This window comes from Bombus vancouverensis, chromosome 13 (assembly GCF_051014615.1).
Source record: "Bombus vancouverensis nearcticus chromosome 13, iyBomVanc1_principal, whole genome shotgun sequence".
Taxonomy (NCBI): Eukaryota; Metazoa; Arthropoda; class Insecta; order Hymenoptera; family Apidae; genus Bombus; species Bombus vancouverensis.
In genome coordinates, this window is record NC_134923.1 from 6756543 (window position 1) to 6775053 (window position 18511).

General features: G+C 38.6%; 1 protein-coding gene across 2 annotated transcripts in view; it reads right to left on the minus strand.

Moving 5' to 3' along the window:
• Nucleotides 1-18511, minus strand: part of LOC117164369 (disintegrin and metalloproteinase domain-containing protein 10) — a 159956-nt gene that overhangs the window by 104924 nt on the left and 36521 nt on the right. For both annotated transcript variants that reach the window (XM_076623966.1, XM_033347370.2), the window contains exons 3-4: nucleotides 14956-15109; nucleotides 1962-2083 (exon numbers count right to left, since the gene is read on the minus strand). In XM_076623966.1, the coding sequence (XP_076480081.1) occupies nucleotides 1962-2083; nucleotides 14956-15109 (276 nt within the window). The remainder of the gene's footprint in view (nucleotides 1-1961; nucleotides 2084-14955; nucleotides 15110-18511) is intronic.

Here is an 18511-nt window from a genome sequence, read left to right on the forward strand (position 1 = left end):
TTAGTAGCACTCGGTGTCTAAAAATTCCTTAAAAATTACCTAGGCTTGTCAACGAGCCACTCTGGCCAGGAGCAACGTCACCTCGTAAAAACCGTGGAAATGATACGAGGGCGCATAAAGTACCGCAGTGGTCGAGCGAGCCGGCATATTGGAAACCATCCAATAACCCACTTGGCTTGCTGTATCGTTGCCACGAGAGAGGTAACAAACGCAAAAAAGAGGGACAAGCAGAGGTGTAGAGGGGCAGGAAAAGGAGTATGAAATAGAAGCAAACAAGAAAGATATGCGAAATAAAAAAAAAAGAAGAGTAACAGAGCGAGAGGAGGAGAGGGGGAATAGAATAAACAAAGAGCAAGGCGAGAAAGAAAAAGAGAGTCCCGCGGCGTAAAACGAGAAATTGCAACGGATGTGGAGGAACGATAGGCCGCGAGAAAAAAAGATGACAGAAAGGGATAAGTCGTCGCGATGAAATTCAATGGCCGCAAATTTTCTCGAGAATTTATTACAGAATTTATCACGCTTTCGGCGAGTTCAAAGTTCCAACGAAACGTGGAACACGGACGAATCGGTCATGCTTTTCGCCAGCGATTTCGATATTCAAATGGTCGCGCGTGTAATTATGTTACACGTTATTGAAATTTCGTTACGCGTCGTCCGTGCGTCCGTAAAGGAGGAGCAAGAGAGAGAGGAGCTTTAAAATTGATGTAATCGAATAACACGCGCGAGAAACGTCCACGTGACTCGAATCCCGATGCTGTGTGCCATCTGCTCGTGACAACTGACGCTGCATTGTATTAAAAAATATTGCAGGTTGCTCTTGTGGACGCTCGTGCTACGTTAATCGAAAATGAAAAAACATGCCGGCGAAAATATGTGACGAACGAGAATATTTTGGTCAAATATCTTTGGGCGCTTTAATTTCGATTATTCATCCAGTAACTGTTTGCAGTATTTTTCAGCGGAATTTTTAACCTCCCCAGAGACGAGAATAGTTCCCAACTATCTATCGATCTATTTGACCGGCACTCACGATGAATCCTCGCGAACAGGTCAGTATATATACAGCTTAATATCGTCGCGATATTTCGTTGGGGAAAACCGGTCGAAAATGCCGGCCAGACTATGGCGAATCGATTCACCTCTGCATTTTAATTTCACTGGCAGGATCTTGGTTAAAAAAGAAAGGAAATCGTCTAGTGGCTCTTTCACCACCGACCAACCGGAATTCGCCTCTTTTTTCCTCCGTCCGCCGACTAGAAGATTCAGGAATAAGCGCGAAGTGCTTTCATTAGAGTCAGCGCGTGAATTTCTCGTTGGATGCGTCCGGTTCGAAGCTCAATCCCCTGTTGGTTATCGTACACTGTACCTTCTTCCATAATACATTTTTTTCTTCGTTTCCCTTCTCTTTTTCTCTCTTCTTTCTTTTTCTTTTTTTTTTTTTTTTAGTACGCTTAAATATATGAAAAATGCGAGAAAAAATTCCGAGGAAAATGAACCGCAAACGTTTGAAAGTAGTCCGAGTTGAAATATCCACGGTAATCAGCGAATGGATAATTGAATTACGACAATGAGTTGCCACGGTAACAAAAATTGTTCACCTTTAAACTAAATGAAAGTTGAGAGATTGTTTTTTATCCCTTACTGTGAGGAATATTTCGCCGAGCGACAATGTATGTAATTTCGAGCAAACGCGAGGACCGCGCGATTATTATTTTCTTTTACTTTGACATCGAGAACCGCGCAGTTCTGACAATTTCCGCATAATGAACCGGGCTCTTCAAAAATGCTGAAAATCAAATGCCAGACGCTCCCGTTTTATTTTACAGCTATTTCGCTTAATGTTCACATTCAAGCGCGTTTCGTTTTAACAGATTACCTCTGTGCTATTAACGATCGTGCCTGTTCGCTCGCGATGCCCCTTTTCCACTAAAAAAATTCTAACAAACTCGTTGCCCACTTACCCTCAAGGGTTCCGCTGTAGGCGTGCAATGGATCGAATGCAATTTGTCGACCATTCGATCCCTCGAAGACCACGTTTTCATCGAATAAGCTCGTATCCCTCGTAAGCCTCATCTTAAAGACCCTGGAACAGAGAGAAGGTCAGATTACACATAATTGAGGGATAAAAGTTAATTTTCTTTCATCTGGTACCAATTTCTGGTAATTTATACTCATACGTGTAGCAATCAAGTTTGTCTATTATTACATGAGCAAGTAGATTATCTAATTATTTCAATCTAAAATTTCATCATAACCTAATAAAACTTTCTTATATGACAGAAAATAGATTACATGTAGAACTCGCATAAATTATGTGTTCGTTGTATAATAATTTCTACATAAATGCATGAACAATCGATTATTAGATATTAGCGCGCAATACATTCCGCGCAACTTACCGCTTCGTTGAAAGATTTATATACAGCGTACACAATGTCTCTACATCTTTGCCGAGTAAAAAATAATGTTTTCACGTAATAATCGAATAAACTATACGCTGTATGTAGTTCAAAATGGATACCACGATCGGCGATAAATGCTTCAATTCAAAATAAACGACATAAAAATAATTTAAACGAATAGATATTCGATCATATTTCTCGTTCGGTAACAAACGTTCATCGACATATGATGTTTTCACGAAATAGCGATACACCGGTATTGTAAATGTAATTCAACTCGATTTACTAGATTCGGAACGATGAATTACAAACGCAATATTGGTTTTGCAAAGAGAGGGCAGAGTAAAATATATAACGTAGCAATAATAGATATAATAATAGTCTTTTTTTGCTGGCTACGAATTGACTTTGCGCACAGCACTCGATCGGTCAGCTTTTCATCAACTAGTTGATTCTCAGTCGATTCCCAATTATTCTGATTAATCCCATTTCTCCCATTCTTACTTCTTCGAAAATAAATCAGGAAAAAGAAATGTAACAACGATTTCGCAAAAATCAGGTTTTTCTCGTACTTCGTTAAAAAATTTCCATTCAATTTATATCAGGTCGTTCCGTAAGTAATTTCGTTCCCTGCTTTGCATTCTGAATTTTAATAACTTTTCGAAAAGTTAAATTCAAAGATTATCAAACAATTGAAAGACTTCCTTATACAACAATTTTTACCAACTAATAGTATTAGTAAATTGACTAGTTACAAGTAATATTTTATGAAATAGGATATTAAGGGAACATGTAATTTGTTTGATTAACAAACCTGTTACCATTCTGAAAAGGTATTTATTAGTATTGGTAACTTGTAAAATTTCACTAATAATATTAATTCAATAGCGCAAGGAGCCTAAGATAATACATTATCCTTCAATGAAAGAAGTAAACTTCATTCGTTTAAAATTACACATATTCACAGACATTTGTGCCTTAAGTTTAAGTTAGATATGTAACTTACTTATGGAATGATCGCGTATCTCCGAGTTTCGTACCAAAGCTTCTAGGCATTTAGACTGAGAAACACTGCGACAAGGGGAACTAAACTTCACGGGACAGGTGTGTCACATAATAATCGCGCGATGTAACGCAACGAGGGCCACATATTACGTTGCAACCAGTCCCTTACGTGTTCGAGCTAGTCGTGCGCGAGGTTTACACGCGACCATGCTCTCGTACAATCGATAATCCGATCGGGAGGGGTCGATGTTTTCACCTAATTATTGTCTAAGCCCACGATAGTCTATCGATCGAGGTCCGCTCTCCTTTCATAGTTAACGTTCCGCTGATTTCAATCATTCATCATGGAGAAAGCTGGCTCGCGTTTGTGCACGCGGATGTCACCGTGATAATGTACCTAATGAGACATTGAAAGCAACGCGTGCAGGATTAATTCGCGCTGATGAAGTGGTTATCGACTGTCGAACGCTTTTCCCCTGTGTGCACGGCTTTATCTCCTACGCGGGGCGGAAAGATTGATGAAACCTGGTAATTTCATGATCGCACGTAGTCGTCGATGAATTCATCGAACACGACAGGCTTTGTTTCTCACGTTAAAGAAAGTTAAGGTAAAATAGCGTTATTTCAATCTCACATTTGAGTCAGGCCAAGTAATTCAGCTTGTAATTCTATGAATATTTATTAAGCGACCTACATTTGAAAACCGACTGTTTGACTCGTTGGTAGAGACGTGATAAAAAGCAAGATACATCCTTAATATCCTTTCGTTATTACATTAAGAACGACCGATGTCTACTATACAACAAGTTTGATTATTCCGTGCAAAGTTCGAGATTGAATTTTTAAATATCGAAGCTTACATGATTGGAATAATTCTTTCCTATGACAATCTTACTATAACTATATATACTATATTACTATATATATACTACACATATACTATATACGATGGAAATGAGAAAAATATCATTTTTAAGATAACGAACGGGGGTGTCCCTTTTAACCGAAGACGTAATTTGTGGATCGAGGACCAAGCCCTTGTGGTTTTCGTTCGAGTTCAGAGGAGCTGCTCTATTCTGAAAAGTTTCTCTGTTTGACCTGGATCGCGTGTAAGAAGATAAACTTCGATCTGACTTCTCGGGAAAACAATGTAAACTCGTAAAGTCGAAAGGTAACGGAGGAAGAAAGCGGGAAACGAAGAACGGAAGTATTATATGTAAATGCGCAACGATTCGTGAGAGAGTTCATTTTTAACCAATTTATGCAGCAAGTTAATAGCTGATTGTTTTGTATGCGAAATAACGTAAATTGAAGCGCGCTCGACCGTCATACTTTTAGCAACTAATATCACGATGTCAGAGGGTAGCTAATGCAACCAAATTGGTAATGTTATCGTGTACTACAGGGAGCATTAATTAAATTACAGCGACACGTTAATTACCATATCGCTGTACCAATAATCATTTCACACGATGTAACGCGTGATTTAGATACGGTCTGCCTCGCTGGTAAGCGCGGATATGCGCGTAAAAAATTTCGACATCGTCCTTAATGCTCTTCGCGGTAAATTGTTATGCAGCCAACGAAGACGATAATGTTCGTTACTCTATATGTAAACCCCGTTAAAAGCGTGTAATAGTAGGAAAAAAGAATCATACATATTTATACGAGCGAACGTCGAAGATTTAACATTCCTGCAAATGCGTAATACATATAAATGCCCATTATGCGAAAGTAATTACGGAATTGGTAGGTTGAAAATTTACATTCAGAGGGAGCGACGAATTCGAATGGCTGGGATTTAATGAATTTCCATAATGGACCGAGGCCGAGACGCAAGGAGAAGCTTTAGCTGGATGGAAAAACTGCTTGAAACATGCGCAGCCCCGCTGTTTCTTCAAGAAATACCGCTCGCCTTTGGAACCTCGTTTCTTCCTTGGAAAAATAGTTTTTTTCAAGCCAATAACGTTTAAGCGGAACGAGCAACACTGATTTACACGATTGAAAAGCTAATTCGAGACTCATCCTATTAAAGAAACGATGAAATAGTCGGAACGAATGTAACTGTTCAAACAACGTTCCCGATTGGTTGAATTTTCACGTATACGAACTGACCATCGTGCCAGAGTAACTCATTAGCCAACAATTTTAGTTAAAATGAGTTAACTAGTTCGTTGTGCTCGCACAAGTGACTTGGCTATGAAACAAATCTCGTTAAAATAATTTGTGCCAGTCATTAACCAAATACCAGCCATCACTTAGCTTACAATTAGACAACAAATTCTAGCAGTTGAACGAGCACAAAAACTGGAATATTTAGTAGCGAATGGAAAACGAACCAACCAATCAACGGATTAAATCTTCTTTTTAATAAAACTATCCTACGGTCGTTGAGAAGCGATCTCTTCAACGCGTCGCCGCTTCGAAACGCAATTGCCCAACAATTGTTTCGCGACGAAAGAAAAGGCAGCATAATATCCTCTTTTCTGTGTAATAACGAGAACCGCAAAAAAGAAGCAGGGAATAAGGAAGCGGATTACAACGTTCTATAACGTGCGTAAACGATTCACTGTGCCGCTATGTGCCGCGCGCTAACTCTCATAGAAGTTACTCAACAGTAATCATATTGCATAAACGTTAATGTAACGCGAAAACTGCTGTTCGGAAAGCAGAGTATTGGAAGCCGTAAACAATTTTACCGCGCCATTTATTTCATGATCGAGACTCAATTTCTTTCGCTGAGTCGGTTTTAAATATATAGAATGAGGGTAAAATGGATATTAGAATCAAACATTAATTTCGTTTATTCTCTTGAGACACATTTGAGGTTTGATTCGAAATACACAGCACAGAACTGAAATTGAGAGTTTCGAAGATACGTCGATTGATTTTATCCCAAAAATAATAAATTAATAATAAAAGTAGGAACTAAGTTAGGTATTAATTCTGAAGGATTTCTTCCCTCTTTTCTTTTTCTTCCATTCCTTCCTTTATTTCCCTTTCCTTCGTCCTTATTTTCTTTCTTCCTCCCTTACTTCATTCGTTTCTTCTTCCCTCTTTCTTTCCTTTACCCTTCTTTTTCTTTCACATATGTATGTATAGTGCAGAGCTGGGAAGATGACTACCGCAACGACCCAGAGATAAGAGAGGTACTGCTCCCTTATCACTCACAGTCGCGCGTCTTTATATTGTTTTATTTATATATGTGATAATACGCGTGCTTATCTTTATGATTACGTTAGGCCTATCAGAAGTGATCAATCAGATCTGTACTCCTTACGCTAGTTATTTTTCCAACTCTGCACAATACATTTTCGCCACTTTCTTCAACTTCTTAAAAACATCGATTGCCATAACAATGTGCCATTACATTGGTTTTTTGCCAAACTTCGTACATTTATCTATCATAGTTATTTTTACAATGCTGGTATCTTTGAATTTAACGAATTCTCTTCCCTACTATGTAAGTACAATAAAATACTTCCTTTTAGCCATCAAGCAATATAAAAATTAGGAAATCGATAAAAAATAGATTGGATCGTGCTTTGTGCCTGTGATTTTCATGTGGAGATGAATGGAATATTGTTCACAAACGTATTTCAGCAATGCACAATTTCAAAATTGTGAAATTGGTAAAGTTCTATGCAAGCAATGCGCGAACATCGTTCTTTCTCTGTTACGTTAAGAAATAACAAGAAAGCAGTTGGGTCAGACTGATTTTCATCAACAGATACGCCATGTTCGACAGAGTAGTACATCCGCAAAGCAGCAATCAACAGTTTCGTCTGATTCCTCCTCGCGTAATTGCCAAGTTTGTCGTTGCATTATGTAAGTGAGTGCATTATGTACGTGAGATTACTGTGTGAATCTTAAGGAAGCCATGCATGGAGAAGTTTGCCTGTCGGAAAACATAAGACTCTGTCACCCCCGGTAGCTCGCGACAAACAGCTGAACGAACACCGACAGCCGACATATCGAACGCATAAATCCATGACTCTTTACATTTCACTGCTACGTTCATAGTAACTTTTGAAATTGATATATACGGAGACGCGAAGAAAAGTTTGATACGAAAGCGCAACGATATGCATTATGTGAAATAAAAATTGCACGAGGCTTTTCCAACTTTCCACCGATAATCGATAGTGTCTTTCCTATTTCTATCAATCTCTCTAGATGCGATTATCACGATAAATATAATTCCATAACAAATCCGTTTATCAAAGATATACATTTTTCTTAAATACTAGGTCTCTATGATAAGCTGTTAGGGCCGCATGGATGTGTAACATTTCTATTCTTGAGAATTTAGAAATTTCATTATTTAAACCAAGTACGTCTCGATTTCCAGGCCTTTACGATCCCTTCTCCTCGGCATTTAAATTAAATGAATTATATTTTTGTATATTTCTGCATATTATTAATTTATAATTCCAGCTGTATAAAAAGCAAACGAATAATCACCAGCAGAAGAGAGTCTCTGAATTGTTAAAGACTGAAGAGCAACTGCTAAAAGTGGATGCTCTCTGGATGAACCGGAAGCTGAACCGCTCAATAGTACGTGCAGTGGGCACACAATAGCGACGTCGATGCACATTATTCACATGTGCCGAACACAATACACGGAAGCGGTTCGCGAAGATGCTAGCGCCCATTGGTCGAGTATGCAAACGACGTTCACGTTAGACGGGGAAGGAAACAACTATTCCCAAAGTTTGGATACGGGGTGCGTATCTGCGCGACATTACTCGCCAGATAGCAATATCTTGTGCAGATTTGCATCAGACGTGCTGTGACATTCTACCTCCGAACGGATTGTACGCGTGTGCGCGCGCGTTTTCGAGGAAAGCGAAATATCCTAGAAACGCGACGTTTCTAATTACGATACGACGGCAGTTTCAGATGTTACAGGAAGTCAGACAATGGCTGGTATTTCTTAATTAGCGTTCGTCTGGTACTAATTACCAGCGACAATTTCTAGATAAAAGCGAGCCAGCTTTTAGAGGCCGTTTAATAATATTGCCGATAATTGATTTATGATTCGTGAAAGACATCGCGTTTAGAATGGAAACGCGCGAGAGAAATCAAACGGTATAATACGTCGGCGAATTAACGTTTGCTTGAATTAATTAGAGCAGCCTGAATTTTGTCAGGCTTCCGTACGAACCAAATTGCCTAATAATTCCATCGGCTATTGATTATCAATTAATTTAAGTTTAAATGCTAGCAGGGTAATTAATCCCACGTCGTTCGATATTTATGCAAAATTGAATTAGAACGAGCGAACGTTATGAGAATATTAATCGATTTATTCGGCCATCGGTTCTGTAATGAAATTTTAGTTCGTCCATTTAGATTATAAAAAATTGAATACGTTACACGTTCCCACTTGACTCTATTTCCAGGCTTTCTACTATAATTTCGTATTTAAAGGTTCGCATAAAATTCGCTTTATGCTTAACAAGAAACCACGACAATGGGCTTTCAATGTCTTGCGGTGCTGCTCAGCGAAACTCCTTCAAACTTTTCCCGCCTCGTTTTGTATAACATCTTCATTTTGGCAATAACCATTTTGCTACTAATTTAGGAGTTATATTAACACTAAATCTAAAAAAATCCTTTCTGCAAAAAAAAAAAAAGAAAAAAAAGAAGAAGGAAGACACGCTTCCCACCATCTAAACGATCTGCCTGTCTGAAATAAGTTTGAAAGGTTGAGCAACAGAGAGATGGTCTGAGAAACGCGAATATTTATGGAAATTCCTGGTTACAGTTGGCTGAATCGTGGCATGAGAATTATCGTCGAGGCACGCGTTATCCCGTTATTGCTCAATTTACGCGAGAACGACGCTCGCCTCCTCGAAAGGACGATTAGTCAGGAGCGGTGAGTGATGCATGTACCATTGAGAAATGGGATTAGTTGCAAGGGTAATGCACGCTCCACCCACGACAACCTCGTTTGCCTCGTAACATACATTCACGAGAGGGACACGTTCACGTGTACACGGCTTCACCCACGTCGGAGGAAAACGCGGGAAGTAAAAGCCATTTCTTGCGCTCCCTTACCCGTTGCTTTATGCTATCGTTCGTGGAACGATCTTTCCCAGCTGATTAATACCCTTGGACGTGCCCACTTCCCTGTCCCTTCATTCAAATGGTTAAATATATATATGTATATATATTGTGTTAATTTAAAATATAATATATTAGTAATAATTTAAATGTTTGTTTTATCTATCTTATAAATAATCTTATAAAATGATACATTTATGTGTCTGATAAACTGTAATCGTTTCTATTGGAGTCTTATTTGCTTAATGAATTAATAATTTCACTCGACACAAGCAATGTATTCATTATGATTAAATATTTCCATACGATACGAAGTAGCTTTCTTATTCATTCCAGCGTTTAAGTATTTATTCATGTGAATTTAAATAATACAACAGTTTAGCAATAATTTAAACGTTTATCTCGTCCAATCTGCTGTCTTGTTGTGACAGCCCAAGTACAGACTCATAAATATAACAGCTGGTTGAAATTGCATAAAATTATATATGTGACTAAGATTAGACATTTCTACTGGAAGTCCGCTCGCTTAATACATCCGATAAATTCACTCGATTGTAAGTAATGTATACAGTATAAAGTAAAATAAAGTATAATAACTTCCGGATTAAATACTTCTATCACACTCTTCCAAAGCTTCCTTTCTGAATTCTATGAACAACCTTCCCGATTAATGTTTTTCGATACACCTATCTGTCTATCCATACGTTTCTACTTGATTCTATCTTGAGTCTACTTTTTCAAAAAGTGAAGTATGTAGCAACAATGTTAGTCTGACTAACTTTGGACGTTTCTACTGAAATTTCTGATTTCTTCTTGACTATGGGTGTTTCTACTGAAAAAACGTATAATAACTTCATGATTAAATATATGCATTATACTTTTACAAAACTTTCTTTCCGATGCTATCAACAACTTCTCTGATTTATTAATATTCTTGAACTTGCCCACCTTACTTACACTAATGATTATGGAAATGGTTTGTTAATAAAATAAAAATTTCTCTCCTTTATTACATTTCATGTACTACTATTAATGGGAATGAAGAGGAAGCAGTCGTTCTTAACAAAGTAGGAAAATTAAATGTAAATATATTTGGTAAGTATATACTAGAGACGTAATAAACGTAAGAGGAACAAACAGAACTTAATAGAATCTCTCATCGGTAGCAAAAGATAGTTCGATAAACAGAGTTTAATAAGCAGAGAATCGTTAGTCCATGATACCGAGGTAGAAACACGCGCAGCACCTACAACCCACATGGAGAGAGGTGGTCTACCCTGTTTGCCTCAGTCGAATCGATTTCGAATTGATTTTGGTACACTCTCTGGGGTACCCTTTTGCCGATCGGCACGTCCGAATTTCTACAATTAGAAGATGTAATTGGCCCGAACGCAATAAGTATCGATATTAAGGTTAATTGGAAGCGTATCGTCAGTTTATTTGCAACGGTCCGTCCGATTATCACTCATTAACGAACAATCCAATTAAATCTTAAACGGAGGCTGCCGACAAAAGAAACCGAGATTCGACGAGGCCGACGTAGCTGATTTTAATTGCATCCCTCCCTCTCTCTATTCGAAGGGGCGAATCCTGGGAACGGGTTGGGTTTAACTCGAAAATAACGCTAACTGGTACGTTCCCGTCGCGATACCATTGTCCAAGCGATAACAATCGCTCTTTATCTACCCCTTTGTAAAGCGGGTTAACCATGAAAAGCTGTTTTACCCTTTTCGAGTAGCTCGACCTTCCCGTCTGATAATTCGTTATTACGTCTCTCTAATTATACTACACCAATATATGTATATGTATAACGTGTAACGAGAAAGAATTGCTCGATTATTTATGTTTCCCCGTCGAAAATATTGTTATTCAATGAGCTATTTAGAAACTTCTAGTGTTGGTATCGCTTCGAATCTTCTTTAAATGCTAATGAACGATTTATCTTAGAACATTCAGTTCAGAGTCAGCAAAGCAAAAAAAAAGATTTTCGATTCTAGTCGCGTCCATACGTTGCCTGATTAGAAAAAGGTTCATGTTAGATCATCTCCGAATATACTCGAGTTTTGTCAGGACAGCCAGAAGAGATACGAGGCCATAGAATTCTCGAATTTATCCTCTACTTAGGTTTATCGAGACGCGGGAAGAATTTCAGTTGTTTTCCCTCGAGTTTGATACTCTGGCCGTCGTAAAACCGCCCCACCATCGGCCTCCATAACCGAATCAGGCAATAAAAACGAAGTTTTATAGTTTGCAACCCGGAAAAGGTTTTGCGAAGAAAATCTTTCAGTTTTGCTTTCTGCTCGGCTAGTAAACATCGTGGTATGCCACGATATCTCAAACAGAATCGTATTCGAATAATATAATGTTGCAATGTTAAATACGTTCAGCGGTATGTTCCAGTGTTTTCCAGCGACCCTCGAGTTGATTCTGTCCTAAATTATGGACCATTAAAGCTGTAAACTACGCGGTATACCACGAATCAACCTCTAAACATTTCCGTATTCGAATCGGAAGACGAGCCAATGATAAAACTCGCAATAAATCGAAAAACAGGCTTCGTCGTAAAGCATCTTCACCAACACCGACTTCCATTATATATCCAGACTATCCTCGCGCGTTATCCGTGACCGAACCGAGCATTTATAAATTTCACCGCCACTTTCCGCCGGTATTTTTTCCCCGCCACGTTCCACCGTTCGTGTTTCGAGGAAAATTTAGTGCCGCGGCAGCGAGTGCATCCTCAAGGGGGCAGAGAGATGTTCAGGGTTAGAGATGTGGCGTCTCGGCCAGCGTGCACGCGATTTCCCTCGATCTTCGAGGCTGAATCAAAAGGAGAATCGACGCACGAGTGCCAGATATCCGCGACTCGAATGGGAACTCTGCTTCGTATCGACCAAGTATTTTCGATTCCATCACGAAGTCGAAGGAATCGATGCGGATGCATCGACGATCGTGAATGGAAGAAGTAGAATAAACTAACAGGTCAAAAAACTGAATTTATTTTACCCTACGTGTGACGAGTGATGGGAGCAGAATAAAATCGATGTCACGGAGTTAGGTAAAGAATGGCTTTGATAAGAAATCAAATATACAGAGAGGAATGGAAAAACAGTGGAACCGATAGAGAAAATGATGAATCAATGGATAAATGAAAGAGAATTTATGAGATAAAAGAATTAAAGGGAATAAAGGATTATTGATTTTCTGATTTTAATGTGTTTTTACATCGTACATATATGTCTGTATATTAAAATGAGCAACATTTTGAAACTTTTAAAGGGAATGAAATTTTGAAAGTGAGATTGAACGACAACCTAGTAAATTTTAAAACTGCTAGATGATCATTAATACTTTTCCCCGTGATCTTCAGTATATAGGAAATTTTAGAAAAGGTAAGGCAAAAGCACGTATAACAGAGAACGGTTCAGCGACAATGAAACAGAACTGTCGCATCTCTTGAGTGTAACGCGGAGATTTAGAGGGCTCGTGTCGATGGCACTGACAACACAATGACAGTGTATCACGATGCTCAACGAGGCATATGGCTACTGTGTCGAACCAGTGTCACATAAGGCTGACGATAGTTGCATATGTAGAGAACATACAAGAGCCCAAACATCCATCTACCTATTACGTCATGCCATTCGTTCGGCAACTGTTACATTATAATGTGTTTCTAATTGATTTTCTATGGTACTCTACCCTCGACGCTATAATTTGCTTAATTGTTAAATTATGGAAATTTGTTCAAGTTTCTCTCTTTATGTACATCTATTGCCTCGTTTATTCCTCCTTGCCACATACCATTCAATTCCAACATATAGAGTGACTTATTATGCAACTGCGACCACACTAAGTACATATCACGCTAATTTGAAGCATAATATAATAACAATAATTTAAACTCTTGTTTTATCTAATTTATCGTCGTGATCGTTATTAAACGTGAATTCATGAATATAGCAATTCATCGAGATTGATTATATCGGATGAAACGGTATATTAATGCATCTGACCAACTTTGACCGTTTTTACTGAAATCTTATTTGCGTAACGATCGTGCAATTTTTCCTGATATAAAGAGCATAAATGAAAGATTACTATAAAATAGTAACAACTATAAAATTAAACGTTTCCGTGTTATGCCAAAATATCAAAGATTTCTTTCCGAACGTGTATTCCACCATTTTGGCCCATATTTTATTTTGTCGTTCGCAGTGGTTCGTTTCAACTACTGACGCGTTCAATTACACGCGCAACTTCAGATAGTCGCGTTGGTCCGGACGAAATATAATGAAACAAGTCCCGGCTGGTAAGAAGATTCAGCTTTTTTGGCCCAACTAGGTCCTGAAAGTTGCGCTCTCACAAGAAAGTGCTTTCTACGTGCACAAAACAATTACCTCTTTGCAACGTGACGGGCTAAGCTACTAGCATTTGCTTTGTATTACTTCGGTGCCATGTAGAAAATCATCGTGGCACTAACGCGTTGGAAACAGCGAAACTTTTCTTAATTGATGTTCATGTAAGTACGAGCAAGTAGAAAATTACGTTTTCTTTCAGACAAATAACGATCGACGATCACGCGGCTCTGCTATTTTAAATTGAATTCAGTAGAACCTCCGTTATCTGATTCCACTTTAATCGATTATATTTTTATCGAGATGTAAACAATTGACCTACAGAAAAATCATTTTACATATACCACATTCGATATCGTCATATTGGGTACGCACTTGCCATAGATAACTTTCATATCCATGTTCTATAAATTATATGTTCTATTATATATTCCATTATATGTTCTATAAAACCTTTTGAAGTTTCATTAGCAGTGTAACACAACTGTCATGATTATATTGATAGGATTAGAAAGCGATCTAAAAATGTATATGGCAGTTACGAGATACTGATTATTTTTTTGGAACGATTTGCAATCGAAATACTTGCACGATCAATTTATTCGTTATATTAATAAGCCATAATATTATATGTGACGTTTTGTTATTAACAACCGATGAATGATAATTGACATATATTTTCGGATTAAACGGTCACACACTCAATCCCATAAGAATCAGTTTCGCGAGATCTATTGTACTACTAAATGTACTACAATACTAAACGTACTAATTCACACCTTGTCGTGGAAGAAATTTGAATATTCTCTAGATTTTTAGTAAAATCCCGAGTTCGGCCGAGTTTACCTAACACCATGATCATTTATACATCACGGCCAATGTTTGTTCGTTGACGTCGAGCCGAAATGAAAATTTATATTCCTCTGTTACCACGTGCCGGTAAAACGACCGTTCGACCATAGATTATTCCGCCTTTGACGGCAGCGAGAAACTGGAATTTTCCTCGATAAAGCTTCCCCCTCCCACCTGTTTCTCATTCCCCTGTTGACCGCGTTACCATTACTGGCAGATTTCTTTTTCTTCCTGCATATACACTCGTTGCGGTACGTGGTTTTACGAACCTGTCGAGAGCGTGAAGACGTAGATTCAGCGTCGCGTCTCCCGGATGCCCGGAAGCTGAAGTGTCACGACGACTTCTGCTGCGATGTTCCCTTAGAGCAGCCGTGTCGTACCAAACGGCGCTATAGTGTCTGATGTACGATCCAGGAATGATCGCTGAAAACACGAGAGAAACGTTTCATATTAAATTCGTCATCTTCGAATAAATCGTTAAACATTCAAAAGCATATCGTTAATTTCGTCACGAGCCCTCGGCATAATTTTCTCAAGATTTTCACGACCTTTTCATTAGGTTCATACGAGATGATTGACTTAATTTCGTGTGAATTAATTGGGACGTAGAGAGGATACTATTTGATCGGTCTATATAAGTTTGTTCTTGCAGATCACAAATAACTGACCTCCTTCAAAATACTAGAACGATTCACACGTTATCCGAATTAGGCAAAACACAAGGCAACGCTATTTGTTGCCCGCTCTAGATTTTGTGGGTTTATGATATGTTAATAGCTATCGAGATACAAGAAGAAACTCTAAACCTACCATTAATCTAATTCTCCTCGTAATGATTTTTTAAACCATTAAAAATCCTTTCTTCAGTTGAGATTAAAGATTGATACATGAAAAATTGAAAGATCAGACAGTAGAATTAAAGCTATTATTGCTCATGAATCAACGATCCTGTCATGCCATAAGAAACAAAGAAAATTTCTCAGTTCCAAATCAACTATAGAACAGTTTCTCTATCGTCGGTAGAAAATAATTCGTGGTAACGTTGAAGCATGGAATTTTCACAAGAGTTGCAAAACTCAGTGGGACGCGGGTCTTTGGTTTGAAATATCGAGGGATCTAAATGCAAATTATTTCCGTGGTAATACATTTTCTCGATTCGGCGCGCCCTATCTTCGCCGTGCCGTTTCATGCACTTCAAGTCGACATTTATCTATTTACCGCACGCAACGCCGTAACGATTCCAGCCCCTCGAGCTTACAACCCCCGAAGATATTATCGTTCTGCTTTCATAATGCCGCGAGGTGGTCTAAGGAGAAACCTGCTGACTTATTTCTTCGAGGCACAGCGATCAATTCTCGTGATTCGTCATCAACAACAAAGAAATTCCACGATGTCGTCTATTTCCTGATAAATGAAGTTGCCACCTGTGGTCGATGGAACATGGACAACCTTCCGCGAATATTCCATCTACATCGAGTACCATCGAAAATTCTTGTTCCTCCATTCCATTCAAGGTTCCTTGCTAATTCGATATTACCCTCGGCAGCTGTTGCTGCCGCATACTTGTCGATAGATGGCAATTATTAATTTTCGCAAACCATGGCGAATCGATATTAGACTACTAGACGTAGCTTAGATAATTTCCCGCCCCATGTGTTGGAAGTTGCAGCTTGTTAACTAGTATACAGTTTAGTTTACCATACACAGTCGCAAATTGTATGGTGATTGAAGTTTCGGTTATTACTCTCGCCACCTTGAATTGAAGCCAAATGTTATGAACATATAACTAAAGACTCGATTACTAATTCTCTCAGTTTAAGATGAAATACTTAAAAAAACTAAAAAGGAGAGATACTGCTACCTAAGAAATTTAGAATATAATTTATCATACACGTTACTATAAAGCATAGTAACTGAAACCTTAATACTGTGACTCGCTATCTTGTATTAAAATTTCAAACTAAATAAAAAAGGAACGAGGTACTCCAAGCTAAGGAATTTTCCCGCGTGACAGTAGAGAAGAAATTTCTCGAGTCGCGAAACTTTTGAATTAATCTTGCGTAGACTGGTGAACAAAGGACCGAAGAATATTTTCATTAGCTGTGCATTATAAAGTGACTGCATCGTTATTAAACTATCTACCCGCGCAAACATTTGACGCCGGTAATTGCTCGCCGTCACTTGCATCGGGTCACTTTACACCCCAGACAATAAATGCTCGCCGACCTTTTAATCTTTAAATATTTGCTGTTGCGACGGGACCAAGCACAAATTTCATTCCCACCGATGCTTTCGCTCTTGAAACGAGTTCGATCGGTCTCGAGAGTCAGCTGTAACTTACGGGCAACACGTTTCTTTTTCCAAAGCTCGTCGAACGTGTTCGAAATTACGCTTCTGTGTTACGTAGATCAACCTCGATTGCAGCTGTTTGCTGGCACCTTCCAGGCGCAACGAGCACCACTTCAAAGTTTAGCTTTTGCTACCAATTTGTATTTCGTTCGCTTCAAAACACCGCGATAACAATAACATTTGTCGTGTTTCACATTGTACGGCGAACTTTTTAGCTGTTATCAAACAGCCGAATTCGTTAAATGTTTTTCTACCGACAGCCATCGAGTAACATCAATATAAAATATATAAAATTAAACGATTGTATAAAATAAAATGATTAATTAGGTAGTTTCAGATTTGTAACAAGAATAGTTTCAATGATCTAATTGCATTCTCATAGATTAGCGATAAGTGTCGCATATCAATAAAATTCAACTTTCGCTGTCAATCCGTATTCCGCTCAGTTCGAAACATCAAACAATATTAAAATTTGAATATAAACTAGAATTTATAAAATTAGTTGTCTTTATATTAGACAGTAAAAATATTTGATTTGAATTGCATTTATTGAATTACGGTGCTGACTGTCGTAAACTGTCTATCATCCCTAAATATCGTATACTAACAAACAACATTCTTTAATTTTTCTACCAATTAGTACCTTGTTCGCCACGAAACATCAAATAATAATAAAATTCGTCTTTAAAATAAAACGAAATATTGAATTAGACGTTCTCAGATTTGAACCTAATCTAGTTACAATGCTGACTCTGATACATCGTTCATCGTCCCCAAGTTGCGCGATATTGACGCGATTAGAGCGATATTGCGTCGCGAGCTCGACAAAAATAGAGCTGTCGCTATTTCTGTCGTCGTTATCGCTACCCATTATCGTAACCGTAACCGTTATTGTCCTGAAATCGCGTACGGGTCCGTGCAGCCCCGTTGAAATCCCATTAATGACGCTCGAGCGGCTTCGAAGCATCGCGATATTCGGGGCAATGTTCGAATCTGCGTCAATCGGCGCGATGCAATTATGACAGCCGATCGGAAACGAAGTTCAAAAAAATGACCTCGATAGGCACTTCACGTCCGAGCGTGGAATAGATATGCTAAATTTCGGTGGCGCGTGTACGCGCCGATATCGTTCGGCCGCCATCACACCGGCCACTCTCTTGCCGACAGATTTATCCGGCATTTCCGCCGGATATCGCACGCACCATTGAGTGACGCGTCCGACCGGTTATCTGCGCGCTGGTTCTCGTCGAAACTTCCGCCGAGAAATCGTTGTCGCAGTGAGAATTTCAAACGAGCTCAACGAAACGCTAAGAGATGTGATTTGTTGCAAATTGCGGCGTTAAAATGCTTTAATACGAAATTATTCACTGGTACGGATGTATCTAAGAGCAGAATGGTTACCGCGATTAACCAAAATCTGCGAGTTTTCTAGAGGGTTGAAAGATTGAATTTTCTATCTGGAAAAAATAATACGTT